The 13,449-nt window shown below is 35.0% G+C and overlaps 1 protein-coding gene across 8 annotated transcripts in view; it reads left to right on the top strand.

The window, feature by feature from the left end:
- The window catches only part of NKTR (natural killer cell triggering receptor), a 49,922-nt gene that overhangs the window by 16,971 nt on the left and 19,502 nt on the right, over positions 1-13,449 (top strand). For 4 of the 8 annotated variants that reach the window (XM_081246391.1, XM_081246392.1, XM_081246393.1 and 1 more), the window contains 5 exons: positions 1,110-1,197; positions 10,120-10,149; positions 10,671-10,816; positions 12,041-12,263; positions 12,704-12,859. In XM_081246391.1, coding sequence (XP_081102517.1) covers positions 1,110-1,197; positions 10,120-10,149; positions 10,671-10,816; positions 12,041-12,263; positions 12,704-12,859 — 643 coding nt within the window. Of the gene's footprint in view, positions 1-1,109; positions 1,198-7,173; positions 7,202-10,119; positions 10,150-10,670; positions 10,817-12,040; positions 12,264-12,703; positions 12,860-13,449 lie in introns of those variants that run through there. The other 4 variants (XM_081246394.1, XM_081246397.1, XM_081246396.1 and 1 more) reach the window with 4 other exon arrangements.

Consider the following 13,449-nt stretch of genomic DNA (forward strand, 5'->3'; position numbering starts at 1 on the left):
TTTTTCCTACAGTAGTATTTGCATAAATCTAACTATTGCACTTGCCCCAAAAAGCCTTAGAAAAGTCAGTTGCGGAAATTTATAATGGGATCCAATAGTACCAGGTTTTAATGCCATGATAGCTTCAGTGTTATAATAGTCTTTTATATTTCTTTTGGGGAAAAATGGATTACTACTTTTTCAGAAGCCTGTTCCCAAGGTAATCTTTTTTTTTAAAGTTTTCTATGTTTCTGTTTGTTTTAAAGAAAGATTTGTTTGTATGAGTGTTAAAAGGAAATTGAAATTAGTTTTCAGGATATTTCTGCTGGAATTAAATCCATCTCTAAGTGATCTTTATGACAGAGTTTTTCCTTTGAGCTAGTAGGAAACAGCTCTTCAGCTGGTTCTATTAGCATGTAACAATTTGAAACTAATGCTTAGGCCACTGTAATGTGGTTGTTCCCTGTGGCAGATATTTGTATATCTAAAAATTGTATTTTGCCATTTAAATTTTTGTACTTACAGGACTTGCTTCCTTAGATAATTTTTGATCCTATTGATTAGAAAGAATCTACATAACTTAATTTAATTTAGGCATGTCCCTACAACTTAACTTACTGTAATATTTTGGTTTTTGGTTTCATAGTCTAGCATCAATTGAATTGAGTAATAAATTTACCATATAGAAATTAAGCACATAAGAGGATTATTAAACTCCCATGTATAGTGCATTATGCAGGTTAATTGGAAATTTGGAGGAAATGAGCTTTACTGTAAAGATTTTTCTAAAATTTTCTTGCTAGTTTTCCCTGAAAGTTAATAGTTTAAACATCATTTAGCCAAAGTATGTTACTACTAAAAGTGACTGTTCTAAGGCTGTTTGTATAAAAGTATTAAATATATGTTCTTTTTTCTCAAGGCTAAGTAGTAAATAAGTAGCAGTTTTTGTTTTTGTTTTATGCTTTTGTTATTTGATTAGTTAAAAGAATTTTTTTCAAAGTATTCAGTCAAGTATCTGTACTGACCAGAAGAGGAATTTCATCCTTTGCTTTCTATTTATTACTTTGAACATTGCACTTTAAAAGTGACTTATAATTGTAGACTGACAAATTTGTGTTTTCTTCAAACAGATGAAAACTTTATTCTCAAACATGACAGAGCGTTCCTTTTGTCAATGGCAAATCGAGGGAAACATACCAATGGTTCCCAGTTTTTCATGTGAGTAGGCATAATTCAGAGATGAGCTTTTTCTAAACAGAGAAGCGCTGTTCATGAGAAAGATGGTATCGTTAAACCAAGTTTAATGCTAGATTCTGTCAACTTGGGTTTTATTATGTTATAGTAATTGGTAAGCTCTAACAGCCACCTCAGCGGTAAGCATATATCCTGGATTTGAAGAATGGTACTTAAAAGGCGTAACTTAAAGATGTAAATTATTTTCGAAATATGTTGTCATCTTAAGAAAAGAAATTGGCTTTGACTTTTAACAAATTTGGGGCTCAGATTACCAAATCTGGATTGGAACATAAACCCTTGATGAACATTTAAAACTTGTCCATGACTAGGACTGGATGTGCCCTTGGCATGGAAAGCAGTTGGTTTGAGTAAACCATAGTATGGTTGCTTTTTCTCTAACTGTTGTTCTTTGAACCAGTTTGAGAGAGGTGCCATTGTTTTCTGACATTGTATAGAGATAAAAGATTTGGTGTTCAGCCAGCATTGTTAACAATCTTAAACTTTGTGAGATCTCTATGTGTAATTGAATTAACCCAATGTTGCTATCATTTCCACCAAAGTTTATGATATTATCACTTAGAAAACTTCAGAATGCTGAATTTGATATTTAAAAAACAAACACCTTTACGTGTACATGTATACACAACCAAAGCCTTACTTATTTCTCATCTGAAAGACTTTTGGCATGCTTTTAGTTATATTCTTATCTAAAGCTACTTCAAAACCTATTTTTATTATAATCCCATGATATAAGATATGAAAGATAATTGGCTAGCATGGAGTTTAATGCTTTTGATTGGAAGTAAATCTCTGCAGTTATGCTATGTATATTGGAGAAATATTTTTCCATGGTTTACCGGAAAAAAATTTTGTCATCTTTCTGAATGGATGAGTATGAATGGCGCTTCCCTGTCTTTAAAGGAGTAAATTATTCATATAAAATAAATCTCACACTTTAAGTTTGTGTGAAAAATAGATTCCAACATGATCTGATAAAGTTCAGATAAGGGGCATTCTGTTCCTAAGAATGTCCTAAAAATGGAAAGCTGATAGAAGATGATAATGCTTGGAGTTGTGCAGGAAAAAAGGAAGGCCTAAAACAGTTATTCCTGTATCTTGTTTTGATCCCATAGAGTATTAGTTATTACACTACTTTACTAGAGTATTTTTCAATTTTTAACCTCCTTGAGGGCCAAAAAAAAAGTAGGGGGAAATATTTTGAAAAACTTGATGTAGAAGCTGTTTACTCTTTGATTGAGGTTTCCCATTTCCATTTTTAAGCTTATCTGAACTGTGAACATGATAAACTAATGATTCATTGGTCAAAAAGCTACCATCTGAGGGCTCTAAAGTTTCTTTTAGATTTCCTTTTTTATATCAGTACATTTAAATTTGTATTTATCAGGTAGCAGCAGCTTCTTCCCATTGTTATATACGAATTAGCTTATTTAGAAAATGTTAGCGTTAAAACCCGTGCACCTACATACATTAGTTAAAATCCAGTATATGAAATTCTCTCTTCAAAAAATTTAGAGTATCTCGTTTTTATGTTGTTTAGTACTTGCTTAAGTCTTTTCTAGAAATGTTTAGTATCAAATAAAATTAAAGCCATGTCTGTTTTCTACGTAGCTTAATTTTACATTAGACTATTTTTTGACAAGGAATACCAAATTAAAATTTTAACATCTGTAAATTAGTATTAAATTTTTTAACCTTGTTTTCATAATTAACTGATTGTAGATGGCACTAAAATCACTGTGAACTTGTGATTGAAAGAAAATTTTCTACTTTTAGTTTGACATTTACCTCTGGAAATGAGTTTTCAGTTAAAAGCAATCTTGGAAGTAAACGTTTTTGCACTCACAAAAAATCCTTCTCTCTCTCTCTTTTTTTTTTAAGAAGTTTTTACGCATGTGCTTTTTTTTATGTGAGCTAAAAGTACCAATTCCTCAGGGGTTGCAGGATAAAATAAAACTAATGTTCACTTTGCTAAACAAAATGTTTCTTTGCTTTTATAGAAGGGATAGGTAAAATGGAGATGGTGGCCCATGAAAGAAATATCTTTGAAAGTCTATGTCTTACAAGCCCAAATCCTTTTGGAATTGGAAGTAGTAAAAAAGTGTAATGTACTATCTTCAGATTGTATAGATGACCACAGATAATCGCTCTAAAAGTTGAGGTCCCGAGGGTTGATGGTCACTGAGCTGTCTGATGGCTTCCCAGGGGTGGCTCCTGCGTTTCATCCTCCTCTCACAGCTCTTCCTGTGGCACCTTGAGCAGCAGTTCTGCAGTCTGAAAAAGAAAGGGTAGTGTGAGAATGGATCATAAAATGCCAAGAACTGCCTTTATAGTTCCAGTTTTATAGGCTTAATAAGGACTTTTAACATATCCTTGCAAAATTGTATTTGTAGTTTATGCTATAAATCTGTTACCTTGTAATTCCAAGGAGTAAATTTGATGCAGTTAGTGTGGGTACTTGAGCAAAACGTTTCTCAAGAATTCTTGAGCAATAACTATTGTGCTCAAGAATAACTATTGTGCTTTGTGCAATAACTATTGTCTTCATTACTTAAGACATTTAAAACCTCCCCTTCCTAAGACATATACATCATCTTATTAAACATATTTTTGTATATATTGCTTTCTTTGGGTGGAAAAATTATGTGTGTGATAAAAACCAGATTATCTTCTATAAAGCTATTGGTAATTTTTGCAGTAACTACTTATGTCTACTACTATATTAGTCATAGTGATTTTGCTTTTAGGGGCCTAAATAGAAGAAAACTAACTGTTTTTGGAATAGTACTTCTCAAGAAACGTGAAAGAAGTGAAACATGGCACTATTCCCATGAATCACTGAGGAAGTAATGGTTTGTTCATGCTGAGCTATTTTTGAAGGAATTCAAAGAACTGGGACCAGAGTAGTAACCAGGTTAACTGAGTCCTTTTTATTACTATTTATTTTTTAGGCCAAAGACTAGGAAGAAGCCACAGTAAAAGCTATAGGATTACAAAGTTTTAGTCTAGAAAAGAATTTAGAGATCCTTTGTTCTATAGATAATGGTGAGTAAGGAAGAAAAGACATGCAGCCCAGGTTATAGGAGTTTTACTCATAATTCTAAAGAAATTGGTAGCTAGAAAGAGAATGCTGCACACTGTAAGCTACATAGGTTTATTGACCGGTCTGCTCTGAATTTATTTATTTATTTAATTTAATTTTACTTTATTTTATTTTATTTTATTTACCTCGCTGCGTGGCTTGTAGGGTCTTAGCTCCCTGACCAGGGATTGAACCCGCGTCCTTGGCAGTGAGAGCACAGAGTCCTAACCACTGGACCATTGGGGGATTCCCCTGAATTTTTTTTTAATTTTAGTAAGTTTTAGACACCTCAAGCATTGCTGGAGAATAATATGACACATAGGAAAGCATTTTTCTTTTCCTTTAGCTGTCAGTCATGACAGTCTATTAATTCTGACTCTGATTTTCATTGTCTTTATTTTCATTCATCAGAAGGATAAATAAGATATTGCATAAAGTAGTCATTAAAAAGATTAGTTAGGTGATTTATAGCTTTGTATTAAATAACTATTCTCCTGGGTTAGAGCACTAACCTAGCTATCAGGAAGCCTTGTATGTAGTCTTACTTAACTATATACCTTGAGTTAGTTTTGTTTTTCCTTTTCTGTTTGTAAAGTATCTACCCCACTTTCAAATATAAAGTAAACATTTTGGTGTGAAAATGCAGACATAAAAGGAAGAAAGTGTTTTGTAGGTTGATCCTAAGTTTCTGAATATGTGGAATGATTTATATGCAAATATTGTCTCTCCTAAAGGAAATAGTTGTAATTGCTTAATTTTCATCAGTCTGAAAGGTGCTGCAAAGAAACTCTGGCTCATCTTGCCTAAATCGGCTGCAGTCTCTTCATCAGCTGCTGTTAGAACATGTTGGAGTGGCGATTGCTCTCATCTCCCTTGGCTTAGTCTATGCAGGCCTCATATCACAACCAGGGGATGAAAAGACCCACAGAGCCTTGGAGAACAGGCTTTGTCGTTGGCCACTGTCAGTGGTCATGATAATTATAAAAATACAAGAAAATAAGATAATGTCGAAAAGTCAAACTTTGAACTTTAAACAAAAAGTGTGTGTTGAATTTTAACAGTCATAAATAGGACTGTGGGAGGAAAACATAAGTTCCGGGATATATTCTATGTCATTTAAGAATGGCTACTTACCTGAATGGGAGAGAAGTGCTGATTGTTTCAGAGTAGCAGAGCAAGGGTAGTTGAGGGGTGGTTTGGTTTTAAGGGTTTTATAAAGCTATATTGATATTTTTGGGTAGCAAAAGTAGATTTGGGGTAGAAATCTTTTTCCCTCCACATATTCATGCATTTGTGTGAGAAGAAATGCTAGTAAGTGTTAATAACCTGAGAAGTTCTGGCTTTTTTCCTTCCTTTTTGGGGGGTAATACCTCCATATGTTAATTTCAAGATTTTTTCATGAACAGATTTCACGACACTTACCCCATAATCCATTGTCTCTGGATATCAAGTGTCATCCCTAACATCCAATCTTAATATTACTTAGTGTTTGTGTGACATTCGTGTTAGCAACCTGGAAGGTATCTCATGGTGTTTGGTGTGTATTGTGTTAATGTTAGTGCTGAATGTTTTAAAGCTGTTTTATTTTGGTGACTTATGGAACAGTAGGTAGAGCAGTGTAATGTGGCTTGGTTAGTTTCCATTGCCCTTACATGAGCTTTGTCACTCTGTACAATTTGGTGCCTCTTACAGGTGTGATAGTTTCAGGAGTTGAAGGGAAAAATTGCATGTTAAAGCCTGCTTAAGACAGAAATAGGTTGTCTTTGTTTCCTTCTCTCATACTACTTTACAACTAGAGTCACCTTTTTTTTTTTTTTTCACAACATTCTTTGGAAACACCACATTATTTGAAACATTTTTTTGGACAGTAATTCACGTATCAATGCGTTTATAAGAAATTAAAGCTATTTTTAAATATTTCAAGATTTAATATATCCAAAACCCCTATAAAGAATTTTGTCCACTGTATGTAATACAGGTTTTGGTCTGAATAGTAACAGATATGTTTAAAGTTTAATCAAATTAAAGTTGGTCAGACAGTGTGTATTCACTGAACAAGAATTTTTCATAATGGAGGAAATCAGATTAGACAGGAAAAGAAAGTCCTGTGGCCAAGATTTGACAGCATACTTTTTCTTATACTTATCCTTTGAGAAGCTCCTTAAAATTCTAGGTATGCTTTTTTACTAGTTTATTATTATTATTATCTTCAGTTCCTTAACGACTATAAGCGTATGTAATGGCAGTGAACAGAAACTACAGTCTAAACATTTGGTCATTAACTCCTGATGGTAATCTGTTTTGATGTGTGACCAAAAAAGCTTTCAAATGTAGAAACATGAAAGGTACTTTAATTGTTTGAAGTGAATTAGTAAAAAAAAGTTCCCTGAAATTTTGTTTTAAGTCTCTTAACTCAGTTCTTTCCATTGAAATTTTTGATTTGTACTGCTAGTAACTGCTCCTGGGCATTCCGATGTTTTATTTATGTATGTATTCAGGATACATTATTCTCTTTTTGAGAAGGATGTTAGTTGATGACTTAGCCGGTTTCTGTGATTTGTAAAGCGATATATAATGTTTTGTTTCTAGCTATTATTCACACTCTGCTGTTTCAATATTAGGGACCTGAGCAGATTCCCACTTCAACCACAATGCTTTTCTTAAACATAATTCATCTCTACATACATACCCTATGTGAAAGAAAATTTAGAGCCCTCCTTTTTAAAAAGCTTTCTTGCTTTGCATAAAACGTGAAAGTATTTAATTTCAAAGTTATATTGATATTAAAACATAGATTCAGTCTTGTCTTAAAAGTGTATTACAATTTATTTCTTGCCATTTTTGTGTAAAATTTACAGAAAGAGTGTTACACCGTGCGCTCCAAAGGTAATGTCTCATTACTCTAAGGCTCTCTCTTTTTCTTTCTTTGCCTTTATCTCTTTAATCCTATTGTTATGTGCATTGAACCATTTTAAGAAAAAAACCTTTCTGCTTGATCTGTGGCAGCAGTACCTGTAAAACAAGTGTGTTTTTGTTCACGGTTAATCCTGGGAAGTATAATTTTAATTCCAGTGGCTTGTTACCACCAAGTTCCCACACATCTTGGGGGGGTGGGTTATATTGTATATAATGGTTCAGATCTCATTTCAGTACAGAACTGTTAATTTCTGTGTAAGGCCTAAAGCTGCTTTAATAATGGTAAAAAATATATATATAGATTGTTTTTTGGAGTAACAGTGACACTTTTCAGTTTCTAAGATTTACAAGGTTTAAATGAACCCTTGTGCATATATTTCTAAAGCAGATTCATAGGTGAGGGAAACTAGAAAATCAGTGTTTGAGTGACGGGAGAAAATGGAAATGTGAAAATATTGAAAGCTTTTCTAATTTGAAATGTTCTTGCGGTTGTTTCTCCTTTAGGTATGTCTTCATAAGCATGTTTAAACTTACATATTTATGATCGTCTCTGGCCTTACGGTCTTAACTTACTAAGAATATGTTACCACTGCCTGGTGTAGTTTTGAAACATCAATACAATTAAGAGTTGGTGGGATGAGATCTCTTTGCCCATTTTAGTAGAATTGAATGGCTTGGACCGAGCATATCATTTCCCCCTGCCCATCAGCCCAGTGCCAGCAAGCTTGCTTTACATTGGAATTTCTGCTCTTAGAGTGTGGACTGAGAACCCCAGGGGGCTTTTGTTAAGATACTTTCAGTATTCTTATTACGTAGTCTAACCCAAGTAAAGCATAAATTTGTACTTCTGCATCCTGAATTGCAGATGCGAGTAATGGACTTAATTATTCCCACCAGTCGGCCAGTTGAAATTTGTCCTTGAAAGAATTGCTCTTGTCTTCATTTGTTTTCTTCACTACTGCACTAAAGGACCAAGTTTGTCTTCAGTTTTCATTTGAATTAAAAACAAAACTTGAGTCTGTCCATAAAGGTTCTATCCTCAAATTGAGTTTCAAGTATTATGTTGCTGCATCACTGCAGTTAGCTCAGATGTTTTAATCTCACTGTTTGCTCCAAAGGTTTGCTCTAAGGTGGTTTTCATAGCACTCCTGTTAGCCAGGATGCAGATTGAATTGGGTTGTTTGTGTTTTAAGATGACCTGTAGACTTTTCCCCATTACCAGAATATCTGAGAATTGTGAGAGAAAGGACCAAGGAAGAGGAATATATCTAATCAATAAATCATTGTTTTCACTACTGCATGTTTGAGACTGATCCCTTATGTTGAAGAACATTTTTACCTTGAAAGTTTTTACCTCTTTCCATCTTTCATACAGTGGAATCACTGTCTAGCGTATGTACTAATTTCTTACTATCTTTACTGTGCTTGGTAAAGTTTTTTAATTATGGGAAGCACAATTCTATCTTAAAGTTCTTGTCCAAGGTAATTTCGGGATGCTAGTTTCATGATTTGAGCATCAGTGACTCACCAGTTCACGAGATTTTCTTTTTCTTCTTTCTTTCTTCTGCCTATTTTTATTGTTACATTGGCTTAAACTACCACTTCTCAACCTTCTAAGGAAAATTTGAGACTAGTGGTTTTAAAACTCAAGATTCCCTTTAAAATTCTGGCACTTCTTGAGTTGATATTTTAATTTTTTAAAACTAAATTCTGTAGTGCTTTTACAGAACTGAATATTCTTAATGTAAGTATAAGTGTTACATTTCCTGGTAGAATAATGATTTTTAGCATTGTTGTGAAGGTTAAAATTGTGTTTTACTGACATATGTTTCTTAGAATTGCCTTAAAATGAGTATAAAAATTGGTAAGGGAGCTTCTAGTACAATTGACTGCCTTAACATGGCCTGATAATCCAGTGACCTTTCTCTCAAATACTATTTCTCTTTCTTATAAACTAAGATGTTTGTGATAGATACTTCTGAGTCTAGTTATCTGCTTTTGAATTTTTTCCCACTGTAATTCACGTAGTCTGAAGATCTGTGAAAGTGTTATGGGAAAACTAGCTTGGGTTCAAAACATCTTAACCAAATATACCCCATAAGACTTCCCAAGAGTGACTGCCAGTTTGTGACTATAGAAGCAGCCGGTTGGGTGTTTTCTGGGCCATGGAAATTAAAAGAGTCTATAATGCCATGATTACTTAGTTTGCTGTCAGAGTGTTGGCAGATTGAAGGTCTGCTCCCTATTGCATTTTCAGAGTTGCTGTGAGTGGCAGAGGGTCACCTTAGGTGAAGGAAGAGGGGCAGGAAGTTCTGAAAACAGGACTCCTGGGGCCTACCTCCATCTGCCTGCCTAAAAGATGCAGACTGACTCAGTATGAAAAATAATAAATAGAAAAATTCATTTAAGTATGAATAGAAAAATTCATTTAAGTATGTGGGGCAAGTGTTAAGTGTTGATCACACTTCTTTCCATAAGTAAATGGCTAGGTGTTTTTTATTCTTGTTTAATTATCTTGATAAATTTTGAGTTTGTTTTTGTTGTTGTCGTTGTTTTGGATTTGAGAATAACTTTAATTTTAATGTATATTTATGCTGTATATTTCAAACCTATATCACATATATGTATACATATTTAGTCTTCATGTTGGAGAGAGACATGAGTTTGTAATTCATTATAATCTTGAGGGTTTTTTTTTAAATCAGTAAAATGACTACTGTTGCTGTTTTAAGCTTATTAAGTTCAGGTGTGTATCATGTTTAACTTTTTCCCCTATCTTTTTATCTTTACCTCTTTGTCCTCTACATGCTGTGGTTTAAACCCTTCTGCTCTGTTCACCTGAACACCTGGTTTTTGCCATCTTCTTTATGTTGATGTTTGTTACACAGTACCACAAAACCTGCTCCACACCTGGATGGGTAAGAGTTACGTTCTTTTTATCTTGGAGAGGTGTTTGGGTGGCCAATCCAAGACAGATTAGACCGTGGGTGAACCCTCAAGGGGGCGCTCTTGATCTCTGGGTTAATCTCTCATAGCCGAGCTCTTCCTAAGGATCACAGGGCAGTAGTCTTGAGACCTCTCATGTCACTGAAGGGGCCTTTGCGTGGGCTTATGGGGGAACTTCTCAGGCATGCGCTCTTGAGTGACCCTGTAAGGATGGTTTCTGAGTATCAAGTGCAATCTGATTGTTATCAGACTCTTTACTATAAAATAGTTAAGAACCATTGTTTTTAAGGCAGAAAACTAAGGCCCAGTTTGAGATTTTTTTTTTTCCTTTTATGAAGCAGAAGTTCTAATTCCCTTCTAGTTGCTTCATACATCAAACACTTCGCTCTTATTTTCAGTTCTGTGGATATGTCATTGATAACAGTTGTCTTGATTACTGCTCATGGCTTAATTATCGTCAAAACAATTTTTTCTTGAATTTGTGTTGCAACAGGGTGCATGTTGTCTTTGGACTAGTTATTTCCGGTTTTGAAGTAATCGAACAAATTGAAAATCTGAAAACTGATGCTGCAAGTAGACCTTATGCAGATGTGCGAGTTATTGACTGTGGGGTGCTTGCCACGAAGTCAACAAAAGATGGTAAGAGTGTTTTGGGGGTAGAGGGAGCTAGGATGCAGGTAACACATGTTGAAGACCGTAACTTAAAGATACCTCCTAGATGTCAATAGTGGAAGGAATTCCTACGAGTAGTATAGCAATAGCCCTGATGCCTCTATATCATACCCTGTATCCAACCCGTCAGGGAATCTTTTCAAATCTGACCTCTTCTTTTTACTTCCCCTGCTGTCAGTGTGGTCCAAACCCAGGTATCTTTTCCAAGATAGCAATAGCCTCATTACTGTTCACTTTGCCTCTGTCCTTGCTCCTCTGTAATCTTTTCTCAGCAATGATAGTTTCCTGACTGGTCTCCTTGCTTACACTCTTGACCCTCTACAGTCCTCAGCAGCAACCAGAGCCATCTTCTCCAAGGGCTTCTTCTCCATCAGCCAAAGCTGAAGTCTTTACAATGGTCTGTAAGGGATTCTGGCTTTCTGCTGTTTCTCTAATCTCTCTTTCCCCTCATTCATTGTCTTGCCAGCCACGTTGACCTTTATTCAGACATGCCAAGCATTCAGGGACTTTGTGCTGGCTGTTCCTTCTCTCTGGAATACTCTTCGTTCAGATACATGCATGACCCCCTCCCTCACTTCCTTCAGGTCTCTGCTCAAATGTTATCTTAAATTACCTCGACTTTCCCTGTTCCCTTTACCCTGCCTTTACTTCCCCCTTCTTTTAGCTTTTATCATTTGTCATATTATGTAGTTGCTTATTTTCTTCTCTGACCCAACTAGAATATAGACTTCATGAGGGCTTTGTTACCTTACAATCTCACCAGCAAATTGTATTATCAACTTGAAAAAAAAAAGTTTATTTAAATTTTGTTTTTACGTAAAATAGATAGCTAGTGGGAAGCAGCCGCATGGCACAGGGAGATCAGCTCCATGCTTTGTGACCACGTAGAGGGGTGGGATAGGGAGAGTGGGAGGGAGGGAGATGCAAGAGGGAAGAGATATGGGGACATGTGTATATGTATAACTGATTCACTTTGTTATAAAGCAGAAACTGACACACCATTCATTGTAAAGCAATTATACTCTAATAAAGATGTTAAAAAAAATTAAAATTAAAGAAAGAATAAATAAATTTTGTTTTTAGTTTTCTTTATACAAAACATGTTTTACAATACTTGGTAATCATGTTTTTTACTCTGAAACATAGGCACTGAAATCCAGTACTAATATTTTTGTTAATATTTCTTTAAAGTTTTTGAGAAAAAAAGGAAGAAACCAACTCATTCAGAAGTCTCGGATTCCTCTTCCAATTCCTCTTCCTCTTCAGAATCATCCTCAGAAAGTGAAATTGAACATGAGAGAAGCAGAAGAAGGAAACATAAGAGGAGGCCAAAAGTTAAACATTCTAAAAAGAGACGAAAGGAAGCAAGCAGTTCAGAAGAGCCAAGGAATAAACATATAATAAGCCCAAAAGGGTAAGTGCGAAACACCAAGGTAGTCTTACCTAAAAAACAAACACCCTGGAATGGGGAAAGTGTGTGTGATTCTGTAAACTTAGCTTTGTTACCTGTTGTTGAAAAGGATAGCATTTTGTGGACTTCAAATTGAAATCTAGCAAATCAAGGGTAGCACAGATGTTTCATATCAAAGATTTACGCGTTTGCGGGTGAAAATAATCCCTGAAAGAAAAAAGGATCATTTGGCAATTCTTACCAGAATTTTAGTGCTGTGGCTTTTTCACTGCACTGATGTTTTATATGTTCTCTTTATGACAGTTGTGTAAACCTTTTTAGTGAGCTTTGTAAGGTATCAGTAGTTTTGCTGTTAATTATATTATTATATTATATTATTTAATATTATTATAAAATGCAGACATTACACATCTTAATTGGTGATTCGATTTGTTCTCTCTAAGTCACTCTGAGAGGAGTGATACCAATGAAAAAAGGTGTATCGATTCAAATGCTAAAAGGGAAAAGCCTGTGGTGCGCCCAGAAGAGATTCCTCCAGTGCCCGAGAACCGATTTTTACTGAGAAGAGATATGCCTCTTGTCACAGTGGAGCCTGAACCGTAAGGATGATTAACCTACATGTTTTCGTTTCTCTGACTGGTGATTCTGTCAGCTCATTGCAGGTCCACACTCATTTATTGAGCATGACCCATAGTCAGAGCACTTTGAAATATACTGGGGGAGATATTGGATTCATAAATGACATGTACCCTACCTTTCAAAATTCATATTCTGCTAGTAGAGAGAGGGGGTTTGGCAAGTTGATCGGGGAGAAGTTCTTAGTGGAGATCTGGAAAGATTTCATTACCAATCTCATTTACTTGGCCTTTCATTAGAGGTGAGATTTTGGTTGTCAAAACAGGGTTAGTTGAACTCTTTGGATCCAATCGAGTGATAAAACATACTCCAGTTTATAGTGCAAAATTATTGCGTGATGACTGGGGATAAAATTTAGTCCCATATGTTACTGTTGTTAACCTGCTCAGTGATAAGTCCTCTCTACTGGAAAAGCTAAGATGTAGCTTTAGATTTGGTCTCAAAAAATAGTAATTAATGTATTTTGTATGTTAGACTCAAGTTTAGAATTGTAAAGGGAAATGTATGAATAGAAATACCATAAAGTGGTTGGTGTAATTGACACGTTTCCTAT

The sequence above is a fragment of the Mesoplodon bidens genome (assembly GCF_964165515.1).
Source record: "Mesoplodon bidens genome assembly, chromosome: 10".
Taxonomy (NCBI): domain Eukaryota; kingdom Metazoa; phylum Chordata; class Mammalia; order Artiodactyla; family Ziphiidae; genus Mesoplodon; species Mesoplodon bidens.